The 17,970-nt window shown below is 43.5% G+C and overlaps 1 protein-coding gene across 3 annotated transcripts in view; it reads right to left on the bottom strand.

Moving 5' to 3' along the window:
• Positions 1-17,970, bottom strand: part of ARFIP1 (ADP ribosylation factor interacting protein 1) — a 155,617-nt gene that overhangs the window by 59,492 nt on the left and 78,155 nt on the right. For all 3 annotated transcript variants that reach the window (XM_040418551.1, XM_040418554.1, XM_040418553.1), the window contains one exon: positions 13,985-14,093. In XM_040418551.1, coding sequence (XP_040274485.1) covers positions 13,985-14,093 — 109 coding nt within the window. The remainder of the gene's footprint in view (positions 1-13,984; positions 14,094-17,970) is intronic.

Below are 17,970 nucleotides of genomic sequence, written 5' to 3'. Positions count from 1 at the left end.
CCACGTCTCCTGATAGCGCCTCCATGCTCTGGACACTACGCTGACAGACACAGCAAACCTTTTTGCCACAGCTCGCATTGATGTGCCATCCTGGATAAGCTGCACTACCTGAGCCACTTGTGTGGGTTGTAGACTCCGTCTCATGCTACCACTAGAGTGAAAGCACCGCCAGCATTCAAAAGTGACCAAAACATCAGCCAGGAAGCATAGGAACTGAGAAGTGGTCTGTGGTCACCACCTGCAGAACCACTCCTTTATTGGGGGTGTCTTGCTAATTGCCTATAATTTCCACCTGTTGTGCAAATGGGATAGACAACAGCATGTGAAATTGATTGTCACTCAGTGTTACTTCCTAAAGAAACAGTTTGATTTCACAGAAGTGTGAAATAAGGACCGATGAATAACAGGTATGTCATCGGCCCGGTCTTTAAACACTGTGCCCTCTCGAGCATGCAGCGGGCGCCATAGCCGCGGGGTTTCTGCCATTTTAAATAGTAGAAACAAACGGCACATGTATGCGATTAGCCATGAGGCTGATCGTGCATATTTTACCCTTCAGATGCCGTGGTCAATTGTGACCACGGCATCTGATCAGCCCGGAAGCGGAAGTCGAGCGCTTCTGGTCCGGTAAAAGCGCTCCCCGGCTAAGATCGGGGAACGGGTTACTTCGCTTAAATACACTTAAGCCTCAAGCAGGCTTCAGTGCCTATTTCAGGAATATACCAATACAGGCCACTAGGTGGCAGCATTATATTGTTATATTCCAAATAAAGTCTTCAATGATGGTAGTGAACTGGGCAATCTAATGATTGCCAGTTATTGTCACCCAAGGCTACTTAAAAAAAATAAAAAAAAAGTTTTTTCAAAATATATAAGAAAAAAAAAAAACATAAAAAAAGTTCAAATCACCCTCCTTTGCTCAAAATAAAAATACTTAACCAATAAAAAAAAAAATAAACATCGTGGGCATCGCTGCATGCGAAAATGCCCATACTATTAAAATATAACAATATTAATGGCATACCGCAAATAGGGTAACGAAAAAAAAAAAAAAAAAAAACGCCAATTTGCCATTTTATGTCACTTCAACTACCCAATAATTTTTTTATAGAAAGTGTTCAAAAAGTCGCACACACTTCAAATTGGTATCACTGAAAAGCGCAAATCATCCCGCAAAAAATGAGACCTCACACAGCCACGTAGACATAACTACAAAAAAAAGTTATAGGGGTCAGAATATGGTTATAATTTTTTTTCCCCTCAAAGGTTTTTAAAAAAAATTCGGTATCAAAATTAAAGAAAAATTATACAAGTGTGGTATCGTTGGAACCGAACTGACCTTGAGAATGAATTTAACAGGTCAATTTTACCACTTATTGCACAGTGTAATAAAAAATAAATAAAAATCTTTAACAGAAGTGCATCTTTTCCCATTTTACCCCATTTGGATTTTTTTTCCACTTCCCACTACATAATATTCAACTGTAAAATAGCGCCATTAGAAAGTACAACTTGTCCCACAGAAATTAAGCCCTCATAAGGCTATGTGAATGGAAAAATAAAAAAAAAGTTAGGACTATGGGAAGGCGGGGAGTGAAAAACAAAAACGCAAAATAAAAAAAATGTCCCAGTCCTGAAAGGGTTAAACCCCCTTTGTTTACGTCAGTAAAAAGGTGTATTGGTGGTCACTAAGAGGTTAATGACCTATCCTCAGGATAGGTGATCAATATCTGATCAGCAGGGGTCCAATACCGTGCACCCCCGTCGATCAGCTGTATGAAGGGAAGGCGCGCAGTGTGCACTTGCGCTCTCCCCTCTTGCTCGCTGCTGCTTTGCCATAGACCAGAGATGCCCAACCTGCGGCCCTCCAGCTGTTGCAAAACTACAATTCCCAGCATGCCTGCACGGCTTACAGCTATTAGCGCATGGTGGGAGTTGTAGTTTTGCAACAGCTGGAGGGCCGCAGGTTGAGCATCCCTGCCATAGACATAAAAGCAGCGAGCAGGAAGACAGACGGGAGAAGGCATGTGCACACTGTGCGCCTTCCCATCATACAGCGGATCGTGGTGGTGTTGGACCCCCGCCGATCTGATATTGATGACCTATCCTGAGGATAGAAATTATGAATGTGAAAGCAGCACCAATGTCCCTTTCAGACTTCCTCGAATGCCTCAGCCTGTAAGCAACCATAGATCCCCAGCGGTTACTCCATTTAAACAGCACCAAGCGAAGTACACGGCAGCATGTCGTCCAAGGATTCTTTATTCAGAATGGGTCCATAAAAATGTACAAAAAGTGCCAAAAATAGTGCAACGTTTCGACTATGCTTGAGAAAGAAAGACATTGCACTATTTTTTATACTTTTTGTATGGACCCATTCTGAATAAAGAATTCTTGGACGACATACTGCTGTCTACTTCGTTTGGTGCTATCCTGAGGATAGGTCATCAATATTAAAAGCCCAGTGAACCCCTTTGAAAGGGTTTTCAAAGTTAGATTGTTAATGGGCACCTGCAGGGATGTCAATCACTGGCCTCAGCGGTATACGGCAAGAGCAGAGGCAGAGGTTTTTTTATTATTATTTTATCAATCTCCCTACAGTTTCCAAGTTAAAAGACCCAACCACATTAAAGTAGGCATACGCCTAGAAAGCTGTAGAATAAAACCCTGGGTGCTATATACAAAGCCAGTTAAAAGTTAGTGATTTTATTCTGCCTTTCCACTGCTTACTAATCCAGCCTGATCAATGTGAATCATCCACACTCCCAACAGGGAAAAGGATTATTTTCTTACTGCTACACATTGCTTAATGACCTGGGCTGTAACCTGCCTTGCAACTAGACCAAGACGTACAGTGTATTATGGGTGACTTGGCTCAGGCTTTTCAGTTTATTATATTCGAGGGTTGCGTTTATATTTTTGTTCAGTGTATATATCAAAAAACTTATATGCTTGATATAGATAAGCTAACAAAACAAAAATAAACAAATAGAGACTTGGCAGGAAAAAAAGCACAGAAAACGGAAAACAGAGCCTGGGAACTATTAATGGCACCATATGCTCAGTGTGAAACACTGGACAAAATCAGGTTAACTTGTGATTAAAGGACATCTGTCATCAGATTTGTAGCTATGAAACTGGCTGACCTGTTACATGTGCGCATGGCAGTTGAAGGCATCTGTATTGGCCCCATGTTTATATGTGCCCACATTACTGAGAAAAATGTTTGACTATATGAAAATGAGCCTCTAGGAGCAACAGGGGCGTTACCGGTACTCCTAGAGGCTCTGCTTTTTTTTTTAAAACTGCTGCACCCTCTGCCCTTTGATTGACAGGGCCAGGCATGATGATGTTTTCACTAGGGCTGCAGCTATCGATTATTTTAGTAATCAAGTATTCTATCGATTAATCCAACGATTAATCGAGTATTCTAATAAGAAAAAAACAAAATTAAAAGAACATCTTTCTTTATAAAAACTCTTCAGCCCCCATGCCATCAGCCCCCTCCGGGCCGCCATGTCCCCCAGTGCCATCAGCCCCCTCCGGGCCTCCATGTCCCCCAGTGCCATCAGCCCCCTCCGGGCCTCCATGTCCCCCAGTGCCATCAGCCCCCTCCGGGCCTCCATGTCCCCCAGTGCCATCAGCCCCCTCCGGGCCTCCATGTCCCCCAGTGCCAACAGCCCCCTCAAGGGCCGCCATGTCCCCCAGTGCCATCAGCCCCCCCACTCCCATGAGCCCCTTCATGCCATGCCCCACACTGCCATCAGCCCCTCCTTGCCATGAGCCCAAGCGCCCCCCCGCCCCCCCCCCCTACCTGGCCCTGTCAATCAAAGTGAAGAGAGGGCGGCAGTTGCAGAGTCTCTATGTGTAAGGCCAACGCCCCCAATGCTTCTAGAGACTCATTTGAATAAACTTGATTTTTCTCAGCAATGTGGACACATATAAACATGGGACCAACACAGATGCCTTCAGCTGCCAAGCGCACATGTAACAGGTCAGCCAGGTTCATATGTACAAATCTGCTGACAGATTCCCTAATGCACCCCCAAATTCCCGGGGCCCCTCACACAGAGTGTACTTGCCTAGCTCCCCAGCACCTGCGTCAGTTCCGATGTCCACACGGCCGTTGCTGCATCTCCCCATCGCATGGATCAAAATGTCCGGCACCGGGGGGTAGGGATGCCAATAGCAGGCCGTGACAGGGACAAGCTTCCCTAGCATCGTGGGTGAAGCTAGGGAGGCTCGGTCCCATCACGGCCTGCTATTGGCTGCCCCCCCTTTACCGGTATGTCTTGATGCAGTGGCACACATGTGGGCATCAGATGCATTGCGGGTGCCAGGGAGCAAGGTAAGTATAATCTGTGTGAAGGGCCTGAGCTTTTAGAGAGGCATTATAGGGGTTGTATGCCCCCTTTAATTAGAAATTAGACTCACATGACATTAGCCTATGTTCGGCGGCTTTGATAGTTAAAGTGAACTTGTGACGTTGAACATGGCGTCTGAGCTGCAGGCAGAACGTTATAGAGCAGGATGAGCTGAGCAGATTGGGATATAATGTGGGAAAAGATTCAGTATAAGTTGTAGTTCATGCTTTGAATTCCTGCTCATAAGTTGCCTCCCAACATCATCTGTTGAGAGAGAGCCAGCAGCTCCCGGTACACATTAGTTTTGGTGGGTTAGGGCCGATTCACACGACCCTGATCACCCCCGGAAACACGGACTGAACGTTGGCAGCCCGAACAGATGCGGGCTGCCATCTTTTTTCACAAGTCCGGCGAGGCACAGGTAAGCCCTTACCTGTGCCGCGAGCCGGTCTAACAACAAATGCGGTCACCGGGAGCAGGCTTACCTGTGCCTCGCCGGACTTGTGAAAATGCGAACTGGCCATCACTGCCTGCGATTAGATTGAGACTGACTTATAAATTATGGACCACGTTTCCTGGGCCAATCGCAGTCATGTGAATCAGCCCTTAGGTCAACAATACCCTAATGTCAGCTTTTCAGTGAAAGGAAACCAGACAGGTTTGCAACTCGACTTGTGATACTAAAATGTAATCTCACTGAAGAGCATTTGCTGTGTCTGATCAGTTCTTCTAGGTATCAGACATTGGAGGATGCAGACAGCAGTTTTGTGAGTGGGAATAGATACACTCACCGTGACCTTGGTTCATCTCAGTGGCCTCCAACTGATAGCGGACCGGCTGGAGAGCAAAAGATTCAAGACCACTGGTTGATCCATAGTTTTATCTCCTATTCTGATGGGAACCGACCTCCATGAATGGGCGTATATCAGCAGTATGCCTTTCAAGGTGGTTTACTTTACCCTTCCTACAAATTATGTACTTCTAATAATAATATGCTTCTGATGATCACAGAGGTGCAACTTCTGTACCCGTACAATCAACACGGGAGACCAGTTGTAACCGACAGCCACACACTCAAATGGTATGGCCACTGGCCAAGTCACAAATGAAAAAACTACTAATAAACTTTTTATTTAAAATATGTCACAAAAACAAATACTTCAAATGGGTTTTCCAGTCTTTAAAAATGATGTGTGAATTGTATATGCAGTAATATAGGTCACTTACTAATCCGTGGCCTCTGACAACGTGGTCATCTCCCCTCTCTCTAATGCACAAGATGTCACTCATCACACACCTCATTGGTTCTCCCTCCTCACCATATAGGTATTCCATTGTCCGCTTACTACTGCTGTGAGGGGAAGATTTTAGCTGAAGAGTAATCCTCATGATAATAAGTGTAGAATTCGGATGACAGTTTGACAGCATACTGTTCTTTTGATAGGCCTTGGATGCCCACAGAAGAGCACTGCGCTGTAATCAATGACTACAGGGGGCTTTCTCTGGTCACAGTGATTAGTGATGTAGACTCCCGTTAAATACTATTTACAGGATGATCTGGAAAAGTGTCTTATGCTACCTGAACATATTGAAGATATCAGATAATTAGATTATATCAGTGTGGAATAGGTAAAACAACATTAGCTGGTGTGTGGCAACCACTGCCTACATTCAAACAGCCATGATTTTAGATAGTCTTCCAATCTACCAAAGATGAAGGATACGAGTGCATAAACACTGACTCAAGGTACTACATTCATAAAAATCAATTTTACACAAATTGTACAAGCTTAAAAGTAATACCATATTAAAACCTCACTCCAACAAGGTCTCCCTTTGGATTTTAAGGATAAGCCAACCACGTCATCAACCATCACTAAAAAGTAAAATGAATGTGAATAAATGTGAAAGAAAACAGCTTAGGATTAGAAAACATGGCTGCTTTTTTCCAAACACACTGCAACACCCGTCCATGGGATGTATTTGCATTGCACACCCCACACAACCTGTGGAAATGAGTGCCATCTTGAACAATCTCTTTAATTATGGACCACATGGAAGAGAATTGTACCATATTGGCGCACTCTAACAAAACCTTTTAAAATGTGGCAGCTAAGGAGATCAGCAGATCGGGGCGATCAACCCTGAGAAACAGCTGAGGAGATCACAACAATCCAAGCATTTTCCTTCCAAAGTCTACTGCGGAGGAAATGTAATATTACATGGTACCAATTCGGAAGTAACGCAAGGATTGCTCAAAGCCACCAGAACAGGACCCAGAAGGGTCACGAGTAGTGTTGAGCGAACTTCTGTTTTAAGTTCGGAGTCTAAAGTTCGGCTTCCGGTTAGCGGAAAATCCCGATATGGATTCCGAATTCCGTTGTGGTCTGTGGTAGCGGAATCAATAAATCGGCCATTATTGATTCCGCTACCACGGACCACAACGGAATTCGGAATCCATATCGGGATTCTCCGCTAACCGGAAGCCGAACTTTAGACGCCGAACTTAAAACAGAAGTTCGCTCAACACTAGTCACGAGCTGAGGAAACCCCTCTATGAGGTTAATATGGACTAATGGGCATATGTACAAGTCTTCACAAAACAATTCCTTTAAGGCTAGTTTCACAGTAGTGTTAAAGAGATCCAGCAGGGACAGACGACACCGACACTGACCGCAACCTGGCAAATATGCAGAGAATCGGGCAGTCAAACACCAGTTTTTGTCCGCATGATTCTCTGCACATTTACCGGGTTTCGGACAGATCTACGCTGGTCCCCATTATAATTAATGGGGCCGGTGAGCATTCAGGAAGTGTCCGGCAATGTTGTGAAACTAGCCTAAGAATGAGCACCAGATCTCCTCTTCTGATAAACACAAATTCCAGAAAAGCCCTCTAGCATCCAGACACAAGCAGTGTAGACCATGGTACATGGAAATCTACCCTAATGCTCTTAAAGAGCACCCATCACCTCTCCTGACATGTCAGTTTTAGTAACTACTTGCACTGCCCATGTTATAACCATTCTGAAGCATGTATTCTTCTGACCCTGGGCTGTGCCATTGTTCTATTATTCCTGCTAGAAGTTTACAAATAAATTACCAGCAGTCTGCAGTAAAGGTACTGCTAGGTGTTACCTATAGGTGGGGTGTCTGACTCCAATCACTGCTGCTGGTGTCAGACTGAGCAGGGACACACTCCCTTTCTGGTAACACCCATCTGTACCTTTACTGCAATTCATTCATTCATAACTTCTAGTAGAAATAACAGAGGATGGCACAACAAAGAATAAAAATAGACTCTCCAGAATCGTTATTACATGGGGAATGCAAGTAGTTACTAAAAGAGGTCACAAGTCCTCTTTAAAGAAGCCATATCAGCATGAACAACTTTATTAACCCTTAGGATACTGGAAGTTTTCACATCTTCATTTTTCTTCCCTATCTTCCTTGAGCCATAATTTTTTTATTTTTTCATTCACATAGCTGTATGAGGGCTTATTGTTTTGGCATACAATGTAGTGGGAAATTCCAAAAGGGGTGGAATTGGGAAAAAAATAATGTGATTCTTCCACAGCTTTAAGGGTTTTGTTCCCACGGCGTTCCGTTTGCAACAAAAGTGACCTGTGCAAACTACAAATTGGCGTGGTATTAAAAAGCAGGAAGTGCTCAACCCCATATGCAGTGGTGCATCTATACCGGGGGGGGGGGGGGGGGGGGGGGGCAGATCCTGCACTTGTGGTCCGCTGCTAATGGCAATCCCCAGCAAAAATGCATACAATGGAGGATGCCTGCAGCGGACCACAAGTACCACAATGGACATCCTACACAGGATAGCAAATGTGTGGATGTGATAAACAGTAAAAATAATATAGCAAAAACAAAGACAGGTGCACTCTGCGGTCTTACTAACCCTCGTACTAGTGTAAAATAGAGAATTAGCCAACATATCCTGCTTGGAGGACATGTCTGAGCCCGAGCACCAATGGTAAGACCGCAGAGTGCACCTGTCTTTGTTTTTGTTATATTAAAAGTGACCTTCATTCTCTGGGTCAGTACGATTACAACGATACCATATTTATAGGTTTTTATGTCTAAATAGTGTAAATATAAATTTAAAAACTTTGAGGAAAAAAACATTTTTTTTTACATCACCATATTCTGAGCCCCAGATCTTTTTTTTAGTTATATCTACGGCACTGTGTGGGGGCTCATTTTTTGCGGGACAATCTGTAGTTTTTATTGATACCATTTTGGAGTGTGTGTGACTTTTTTTCACATTTTATAAAATTTTATTGGGTAAGAAAAGAAATAAAAAAAAAAATTGCAAATTGGCCATTTTGACCCTTTTTCTGTTACGCCATTCGCCGTATTGGAAAATTTTAATGGTATGGGCGTTTTTGGTCACGGTAATACCCATGATGTTTATATTTTTTGTCATTTATGTATTTTTTTTATTCCACGGAAAGGGGGGGGGGTCATTTAAACTTCTATATTTTTTTATATTTTATATATTTTTTAGCATTTTTTTTACTTTTTGTATGATTTTGAAGCTCGTATATGAACCTACAAAATCAAATTTTTTAAAAAAATTCTGAACAATCATGGATTTTTTACATTGTTCAGAATTGCTCATTTCTTATGTTGGCCTGCCACCTACTGGCTAAAATAAGAATTGCAGCTTTAATGCCCTGTGTCTCTTCAGCGAGACCCAGCGTATTAAAAATCAATTACCGGCATCCTCATTGGCCACAGAGGACGCCGGTAAGAGGTAAGAAGCCTGAGTTTTTGACTCTTTAGATGCCCTGATCCTCACATGATCACGGCATCTAAAGGCTTTAATGACCATGATAGGCATTATTGCCTGTTGCAGTAATTAGCTGCGGGTCTCTGCTGTTTGAAACAGCAGAGACCTGCTGGCCAAAACGCCCACTGCACGTGCGAGCGGGCACCATGTTTGCCTGGTAGGCTGGTAGCGAAAGGGTTAAACAAGACATAATGCCTGGTAGGGTTCATCATGCTGATTAAAACAATACCTTTCTTTTGTCTGTATGCTAAATAGCTGCAGAGATGTCTGTTTTTATTCAAATACAAATGAGCATGTTAGAGCACCAGGAGGTGGGGCTGAATCCTTTGAGCACTTCTTTGTAACACCCCCTGTGCTCTGCACACTCTCCCCTCCCCTAGCATATAGACAAAAGAAAGGTATTGTTTTAATGAGCATGATGAGTCCCAGCAGGCAGTATGGCTGGTTTAATAGGGTTGATCATGCTGACTGAGCCTCTTTAAAGAGGACCTTTCACCGATTCTTACACTATGAACTAACTATACAGATATGTAGAGCGGCGCCCGGGGATCTCACTGCACTTACTATTATCCCCGGGCGCCGCTCCGTTCTCCTGCTATGCCCTCCGGTATCTCCGTTCCCTAAGTTATGGTAGGCGGAGTCTGCCCTAGCGCTGGCCAATCGCAGCGCAGAGCTCACAGCCTGGGAGGTTATTTTCTCCCAGGCTGTGAGCTCTGCAATGCGATTGGCCAGCGTTAGGGCAGACTCCGCCTACCATAACTTAGGGAACGGAGATACCGGAGGGCATAGCAGGAGAACGGAGCGGCGCCCGGGGATAATAGTAAGTGCAGAGAGATCCCCGGGCGCCGCTCCACATGTATGTATACTTAGTTCATAGGGTAAGAATCGGTGAAAGGTCCTCTTTAAAGCATCCATGTGCCAACATATTTAGAACTCCATACTTAGAGTTCGTCCACAAATGTTTTTTTAGTGGTTTTAATATTTTTTTTTTATTTTTTTGGTAGATGGAAGCTTGAAGTCTATAGGAATTAGGATACCTTTTTTTTGTGCTTCTGCCATATTGGTGTTTCTTTCGTTAGTTTAAAAACATAGTACGTCAAAGCTCTGGCATTTTGACATCTTATCTATAGAGAATAAAATTCCAGAAAAAGAAAAAAAAGTGTTCACACACTTCACGCTATAAAAATCAGATTCGATGTGGGGGAAAAACGTGAGCAGTTTCTATGGCTTCTTTTAGTCAACAAAAAAACACCAGAGCAAATGTGTGTATATAGGGGTCCTTAACACCTACTGAGCTCCACTGTGTTCCGAATTTCTTATGTGAAGTGCGTCATAAGTCTCACCTATAGAATGAGATTGCTGCTCATGAGATACACAAAAGGGAAAATAAATTACAGTATAGATCCACAAGCTAGTATAATAAATACATAACCATGGCAACTACAGTCTCATTTTTATATATCTTATGGGACTCTCCTGCAAGAAGCAAAGACATAGCAGCTGCATTACGAAGCCCACATGGAAGTCAAAACATCAAGAAAAAGAATGGAATCTTCCAGAGCTTCTGCGCAGGGAGCAGAAAACATGAAGTTTCTTCCTGACTTTCTCAGTCCATTAGTAATGTGATAATAACTGCACTGAGGTTTTTCCATGATGCACACATCAGACAGGTTATTCTAATGTGTAATGATATTAACAAATTCAATTACAAGGGCATATAGTAGCTGGAGGCATGGAACATTTAGAATAAACACAATGAAGTCTTTTATTGGCATGAATAACCTAAGCATTGATATTAAAAAAACTAAGATTCTACATAACCAGAATTTCCCACTAAAGCAGTGCATGAAAAAAAAAGAGGCTAATACTGCGTAACAACTGGTGGCAAACAGTATACCACAGCGGGCTGCGCTTCGCCGAGTGGAAACTCAGAAGTTACAGAAACGTTATAGTTTTTAGTGCTACGCTGTTTGTGTAGCTGTCATTCATTGCTATGGGGGTTACAGAAATAGCGGGGTGTACCCCATTCAGCCATTTCCGTAAGGCCTCATGCACACGCAGTGTTGGCGGCTCGGATGCGGACCTATTCACTTCCATGGGGCCGCAAAAGATGGGGACAGCACTCAGTGTGCTGTCCGCATCCGTTGCTCTGTTCCGTGGTCAGCAAAAAAAAATATAACCGTCCCTATTCTTGTCCGCGTTTTACGGACAAGAACAGGCAGTAATATTAATGGCTATCCGTGCCGTTCCGCAAATTGCGGAACGCACACGGACACCATCCATGTTTTGCGGATCCGTAATTTGCGGACCGCAAAACACACAGACTGTCTGCCCTCGGCTGGGGGCTTGCTTTGGTTTTTCCAGTCTGAGCTATGAAAGGCTGACATGGGAATAACTATTATGTGAGAATACAATCACCTAAACGGTTTATGTAGAATGTACCACTTTTGCATTTTACTGACCTGTTGTATGGTTGAAAGGTGTTACGCCATGGTACTGATCACAATGCCATCACACGCCGCACTATTCTGGTTGTAAAAACGATGGAAACTTTGGTAGAAACCAATAAAAGTCAGTGGGATCAGTCAGCTGCAGTTTGGATGCTTTGTATTGGGCATTCAGCACAGCCTCATGGTTCCTGTTATGTGAACATAGCCTAAAGGGTCCATTCAAACGACTAAGGGCTGTTTCACACGAGCGGATGCCGTGCGTGACATCCGCTCCGTGAATGACAGCCAAGACCCGATGCAGACTGCAGAAGCACGGAGCATTAACATGATTGATAATGCCCAGTGCCTCTCTGTGATCTCTTTACTACGAAATCACAGTGACAACTTTATCTCACTGTGATTTCGTAGTAAAGAGATCACAGAGAGGCACGGAGCATTATCAATCATGTTAATGCTCCGTGCTTCTGCAGTCTGCATCGGGTCTTGGCTGTCATTCACGGAGCGGATGTCACGCACGGCATCCGCTCGTGTGAAACAGCTTTAAGTGTTTTGCGATCCACAAAACACTGGTAACGGCCATGTGCATTCCGCATTTTGCGGAAAGCACATGGCCAGCCCTATGATAGAAAAGCCTATTCTTGTCCACAATTGCGGACAAGAATAGGACATGTTCTATCTTTTTTGCAGGACCACAGAACAGAACTGCGGATATCACACCGTGTGCTGGCCGCATCTTTTACGGCCCCATTGAAGTGAATGGGTCCGCACCTGTTTCGCAAGATGCAGACCCAGAAATACGGTCGTGTGAATAGACCCTAAAGGGGTTGTGCTAGGATTGCAGATTATCCCCTGTCCACAGTATAGTGGATAACTAGCTGATGGCTGGGTGTCTGACCACTGTGACTCTCACAAATCCAAAGAAGGGGAGTCCCATTCCCTCGATCTGATGGAGCAGTTCAGATGGGGGAAATAAGCATTTGAATCTACTGTCAAGTGCACATCTCCACAGGCCGATTTATGGTAAGATTCCCTTTAATCATGGCATTCCTTGCCTATCCATTTCTCCTACAGCATAGACCTGGAGGCGAATATCTGCGATTTCAAGACTCATTCATTGGGATTTTGTGATTTTTAAGCACGGCAGATTGGGTTGTCCAATTACGATCTGCCGCTGGCAAACCACTATACAACATGGGGATGAGCGATGGCATAGCTATCGCTGTTCCCCATGCTGCGGAGGAGATCAGTGCATGTAATAGCAGCCGTCTCCTCCACTAGCGAGCAAGCGACTGTCGGGAGAGAATGCTTCCCTCCCGACAATCGCTTGCCCAATCAGCCTGTGTAATACAGGCTTTTTTTTAATTTAGATTACGAATGGGGAAAAACAGAAACTTTTTTTAAAGAGGCAAATTCAATAGGGCCACCCACATGGATTTCACAACGTGCATATCCAGCTCAGGTACCTCTTCTATTAACCAGACTGCCTACCACTGTGAAGGGGTCAGTGACACTAAACGGAGAACCCCCCCCCCCACAAAAAAAAATGTATTATCTCTTTCATTTTCTTATTCTTGTTTTGTCCGATATCACTATTGGCTACGGTGAGTGACAATTGAAAGATGCAACTGAGCATGTGTGACCACTTCAGTAGGTGGACGTGCAAATTACTATACAGAGAGCCATTATAATGAAGTGAATATATATTATAAAAAAAGAGAATCTCTCACAACAGAGCATCTGTGTAACAAAGTAAATGAAGAAAAGTAGCTAGTTTTGTTATGCTAATTTATGTTAATATAACTTTTAATGGTGGCACAAACCCTTTAATAAATTAAGCACATCTCATTCCGGCACACAGGGGATTAAGACTGGCATAAGAAACAACAATCTTAATATATTCTCCCCCCCCCCCTCTTCCCCCATTTTTTCTAAATCATCAGCTTTTGATGTTGCGTCACAATATGAATTATAATGGGTTCAGACTGCTCCATGCAGGCAGTGAGGTCTATATGTCACTTGTCTTCAATGGTTTCTAGGTCTACATCCAAAAGACACGTACCAAAGTAGTGCATGAGCTGATGTGTGAACTGCACCACTGACCTCTACAGGTAAGTGTGCAGGGATTAGTTGCTATGGGAGACAAAGAGTTAGGTTTATACAGTATAGTCAAGCAGTTTGAAATGCTAAGTATTTGCCATAGAGATCATTGCTCCCCACTACTAATTGAAAGACATGATGTGCTGTTAGCATCAGCGACCTCTGCGGATCAGAAGAGGTCAACAAATGTCAGTAACAAAGGGATAATGTGCAAATTATTCCTGGTAACATCCATTTATAAAGAAGACTTGCTCTACAAGGTCTTACCCTGAAAGGGCCCGGCTTCTACGATTCCTTCTTTAGTGCTAGCAAAGCCATGGGAGGTGATGTGCGTTTCTGAAAGACCAAGTCCTACTGGCACTGATCGCTTCAAGTCCTACAAAAAGAGAGAGAAAGAAGAAAGGTTGAGTCTCAGGACCAATAAAACACAACGTATTTCTCTAAAATGTTCACAGAAATCTGTCACCAGTGACCTCCCTATCCAGCTGTATACATAGACACATAGCTGTCGTTCACCTGATTAAAACGCTGTTTTTCTTTTGTTGATGTGAGGCTCTGTTTCCGAGTTATGATACATTCTCTTAAGATGCAGATCAGGCCTTTGGTGCAATGAGGGCGTCACCATTGCTCTTGCTGCCCAAGCTCCATTCCTTTCTGTGGATAGCCCCTCTCTGGCTGCTTTACCACTGCCTGTCTTGTCAATCAGAGCAATCAGTGAGGGACTGTCCACACAAAGGAGTGGAGCTTGGGTTCAACAAGGGCAACGGTGATACCCTCATTGCACCAATTCAAGGCACTTACTAATGTATTGTGATCGTCCATATTGCCTCCTATGCTGGCTAGAAAAATGAATCCAGCCAGCAAAGGAAACAATATGGACAATCACAATACATTAGTAAGTGGCTTGTATTAACTTTCTCTACGTGACGAATGCCATTTGCTGAAGTGACACAACCCCTTTAAGGGTCCTTTTATTGATGATCAGAGTATGGGGGAATAGTGTTTGTATAAATGCTCGTCCCCGATAATCTGCCAGCAATCATACAATGAACAAGCAAACGCTCATTCAATGGGTGATCGGGTCATTTGGGTGGCACAGAAAATCACTGTTCCTGTGCGGCAGATCGTGGTGTATAGACTGCGATCTGCTGTGCTGGAACAATGATCTACTATGGGGACAAGCGATCACTGTATCGAACGCTCGTCCCCAATTAGTGGAGGTAACTTTTGTATGTAAATGCAGCGATCATCTCTGCTGATGATCTGACAGATAAATCGGCAGCGTTTTCAATAATCTGACAAATCATCTATACGTGTAAAAGGTGGATTTACACGGCCCGATTTTCGGGCAGATTATTGGGAAGACCAGCAGCGGTCTCCTTCACTGAACGAGCACAGACTGCTGGGATGGACCGCTTCCTTCCCGACAATCGTCTGTAACATCGAGACATGTAAACCCGCCCTAAGAGTGCGATGATCATTATACTGTAGCTATGAAAGACTGTCCATACATTTATCGCTGCTACGCACACCAATGACAAGCTTTCTTTTGCTTCTGCTCCAGTCTGATCACACAATATAATCTATCATACAAATGTAATATGTAGCATTGAGATATAATATTTTCACAATAAAAGGACAACTGCCTTAAACGAGCAGAGTAAGCAACAAGGACCAATAAAAATGTTAATCAAGGAGTGTCTACTTGAAAGTTTATTACAGCTGTGTCACTGCTGAAGCAAATGTCTGGTATTGTCCCAACGCATCCAAAATGAAAAACGAAGCAATGTTGTAATAGCAGTGAGGGGGTTGTGCCACAATGGACATGTATCACCTTTCAAAGGCGTATAAATAGGGGGCTTTTGCACCCCAGTTCTAGTGATGGGTGGGACCCTCTGACATTTATTACTTATCCAGTCTGTGGATACATGATGAATGTATAAGGTGCACAACCCCTTTCATTAAAAAGTGAAAAACAAAAAATAAATAGTTTTCACATTAATTTAGTCATAGCGCATGTTCAGCATTTTTTCATCTGGTTCTTCCTCCATTAATCCCAGAAACAGGAGTGATATGAGACACCACCAAATTACCAGTCATTAATAAAAAGTTCAAAAGACAAGTTTGGTCATGATAGAAATTTTTACCTTCACCAAAACACACATTTTGAAACTCCCTCTGGTTGGACAAAGCACGTGAACACATTATAAGAGATATGCGTTTGCCGCGCGCATTTCCAAGAGGTCTTTAGCTTAACTTGGATGAATGGATCTGGGGTATTCTAGTTAGGGGATAACTACCGTGGTGCTTGAAAGTTTGTGAACCCTTCAGAATTTTCTACTGGATCATTTTCCTTAATAAATAAATGACCAAGTGGAATATTTTTGACTGATTTGTTTGATTTGGTTATTACCTACTTTTAGTACTTCTGTGAAACTCCTTTGTAGTATTAGGTCAAATTTATGCAGAAATATCAAAAATTCTGAAGGGTTCGCTTTCAAGCACCACTATAAAAGTGACAGGTGGCAGTCCGACCTCTGATCTGATGAAATGGCAAGTTGAGCAGGAGCTCTGCCACTCCATTCATTCTCTATGGGACTGCTAGAGATAGCCAAGTGCTGTTACCAGAGTATCTAGTAGATTTCCTTGCACAGAAAACCTGCACACCAATGCCAATGATTTATTCCTTAGGACCTCTTGCTTTCCAAAGAGAAAAGAGAGGTTACCAAGTTATGGTATAGAAGCTTGTTTCATACAGGCGAAACTCGAAAAATTAGAATATTGTGCAAAACTCCATTTATTTCAGTAATGCAACTTAAAAGGAATTGCATTAATGCAGCTTAAAATTCGAATTTTGTGAAAAGGTTCAATATTCTAAGCTCAGTGTCACCCTCTAGTCAGCTAATTAATCCATACCCCCTGAGCAAAGGGGACCTCAAAATTGTGACTTTGGGGTTTCATAAGCTGTAAACCATAATCATCCAAATTATAACAAATAAAGGCTTGAAATATCTCACTTTGCATGTAATGAGTCTATCTCATATTAGTTTCACCTTTTAAAGGGGTATTCCAATTTTAGACAATGGGGGCATATCTCTAGGATATGCCCCCATTGTCTGATAGGTGCGGGGAGCGCTGTGGCTGGAGGACCCCAGATTTCCCATGGTCCGTCCACCACCAAGCGCTAAACCCTGCCTCTCCCATAGATGTGAATGGGAGCGTGCCGCGCATGCACGGCCCATGCTCCCATTCGTTTCTATGGGGCAGATGGCAATAGCCGAGCCAGCGCTCTGCTATTTTTGGCGGCCCCATAGAAATGAATGGAGGGCAGCTGCGCATGCGCAGTGCACTCTCCTTTACTTTCGGGGCTCCGTTCTCGATATAGGTGCGGGTCCCAGCGATGGGACCTGCACCTATAAGACAATGGAGGCATATCCTAGCGATATGCCCCCTTTGTCTGAGATGAGAAAACTCCTTTAAGTTGCATTACTGAAATAAATGAACTTTGCACGATATTCATATTTTTCTAATTTCACCTGTATACACGTGAAACAGATCCAATAGGCTGCTCCGGCCGGGAACAGCCTGTCTGATGTGTCCCTGCTGGGCGCAGCTGTCATTCTGTCCGGCCCCAATCCAGCAAATATGTTAAGGAGCAGCCGGACAGGTTCAACCACTGGGGCCTCCGCCAACCACTAGAACAGGGACCAGTTTGAATGGAGCAGTGGAAACGCATACGTGCTGCCACTCCATACAACTATATAGGGATGCCAAAAGTAGCTTGGTTAGACACATCCCCCATACTGTGGATAGGGGATAAGTTGTTGTAATGGGACAACCCCTTTTAGCACGTAGGTAAAAAGTGTCAGGCATACTAATATGTAGTATGAATGTGTGTTTATACATACTAAAGAAAATAGGAGTCCCTGTAGATTTTTCCCATATTAAAGTTTTTGGTGGTAGCCTCAAACTGTTCAGTCAATGCTTTTTTCATAATCTGACTAATACATTACTATGCATGCTTCTTCACATTCTCTGCAAATGACACATGCAAGCTAGTCTCCTTTTCAAAAATTAAGGAAAACTCTCTCATACCAGGAACCCAACTCTTTCTAGGTAACTAACCTTTAACAGAGTAAGGCCTCATGCACACGAACGTTTTTTTTTCACGGTCCGCAAAAACAGGGTCCGTAGGTCCGTGATCCGTGACCGTTTTTTCGTCCGTGGGTCTTCCTTGATTTTTGGCGGATCCA

This window comes from Bufo bufo, chromosome 2 (genome assembly GCF_905171765.1).
Source record: "Bufo bufo chromosome 2, aBufBuf1.1, whole genome shotgun sequence".
Taxonomy (NCBI): Eukaryota; Metazoa; Chordata; class Amphibia; order Anura; family Bufonidae; genus Bufo; species Bufo bufo.
Note: the sequence above shows the minus strand (reverse complement) of the source record. Positions and strands in the feature narration are given on the sequence as shown.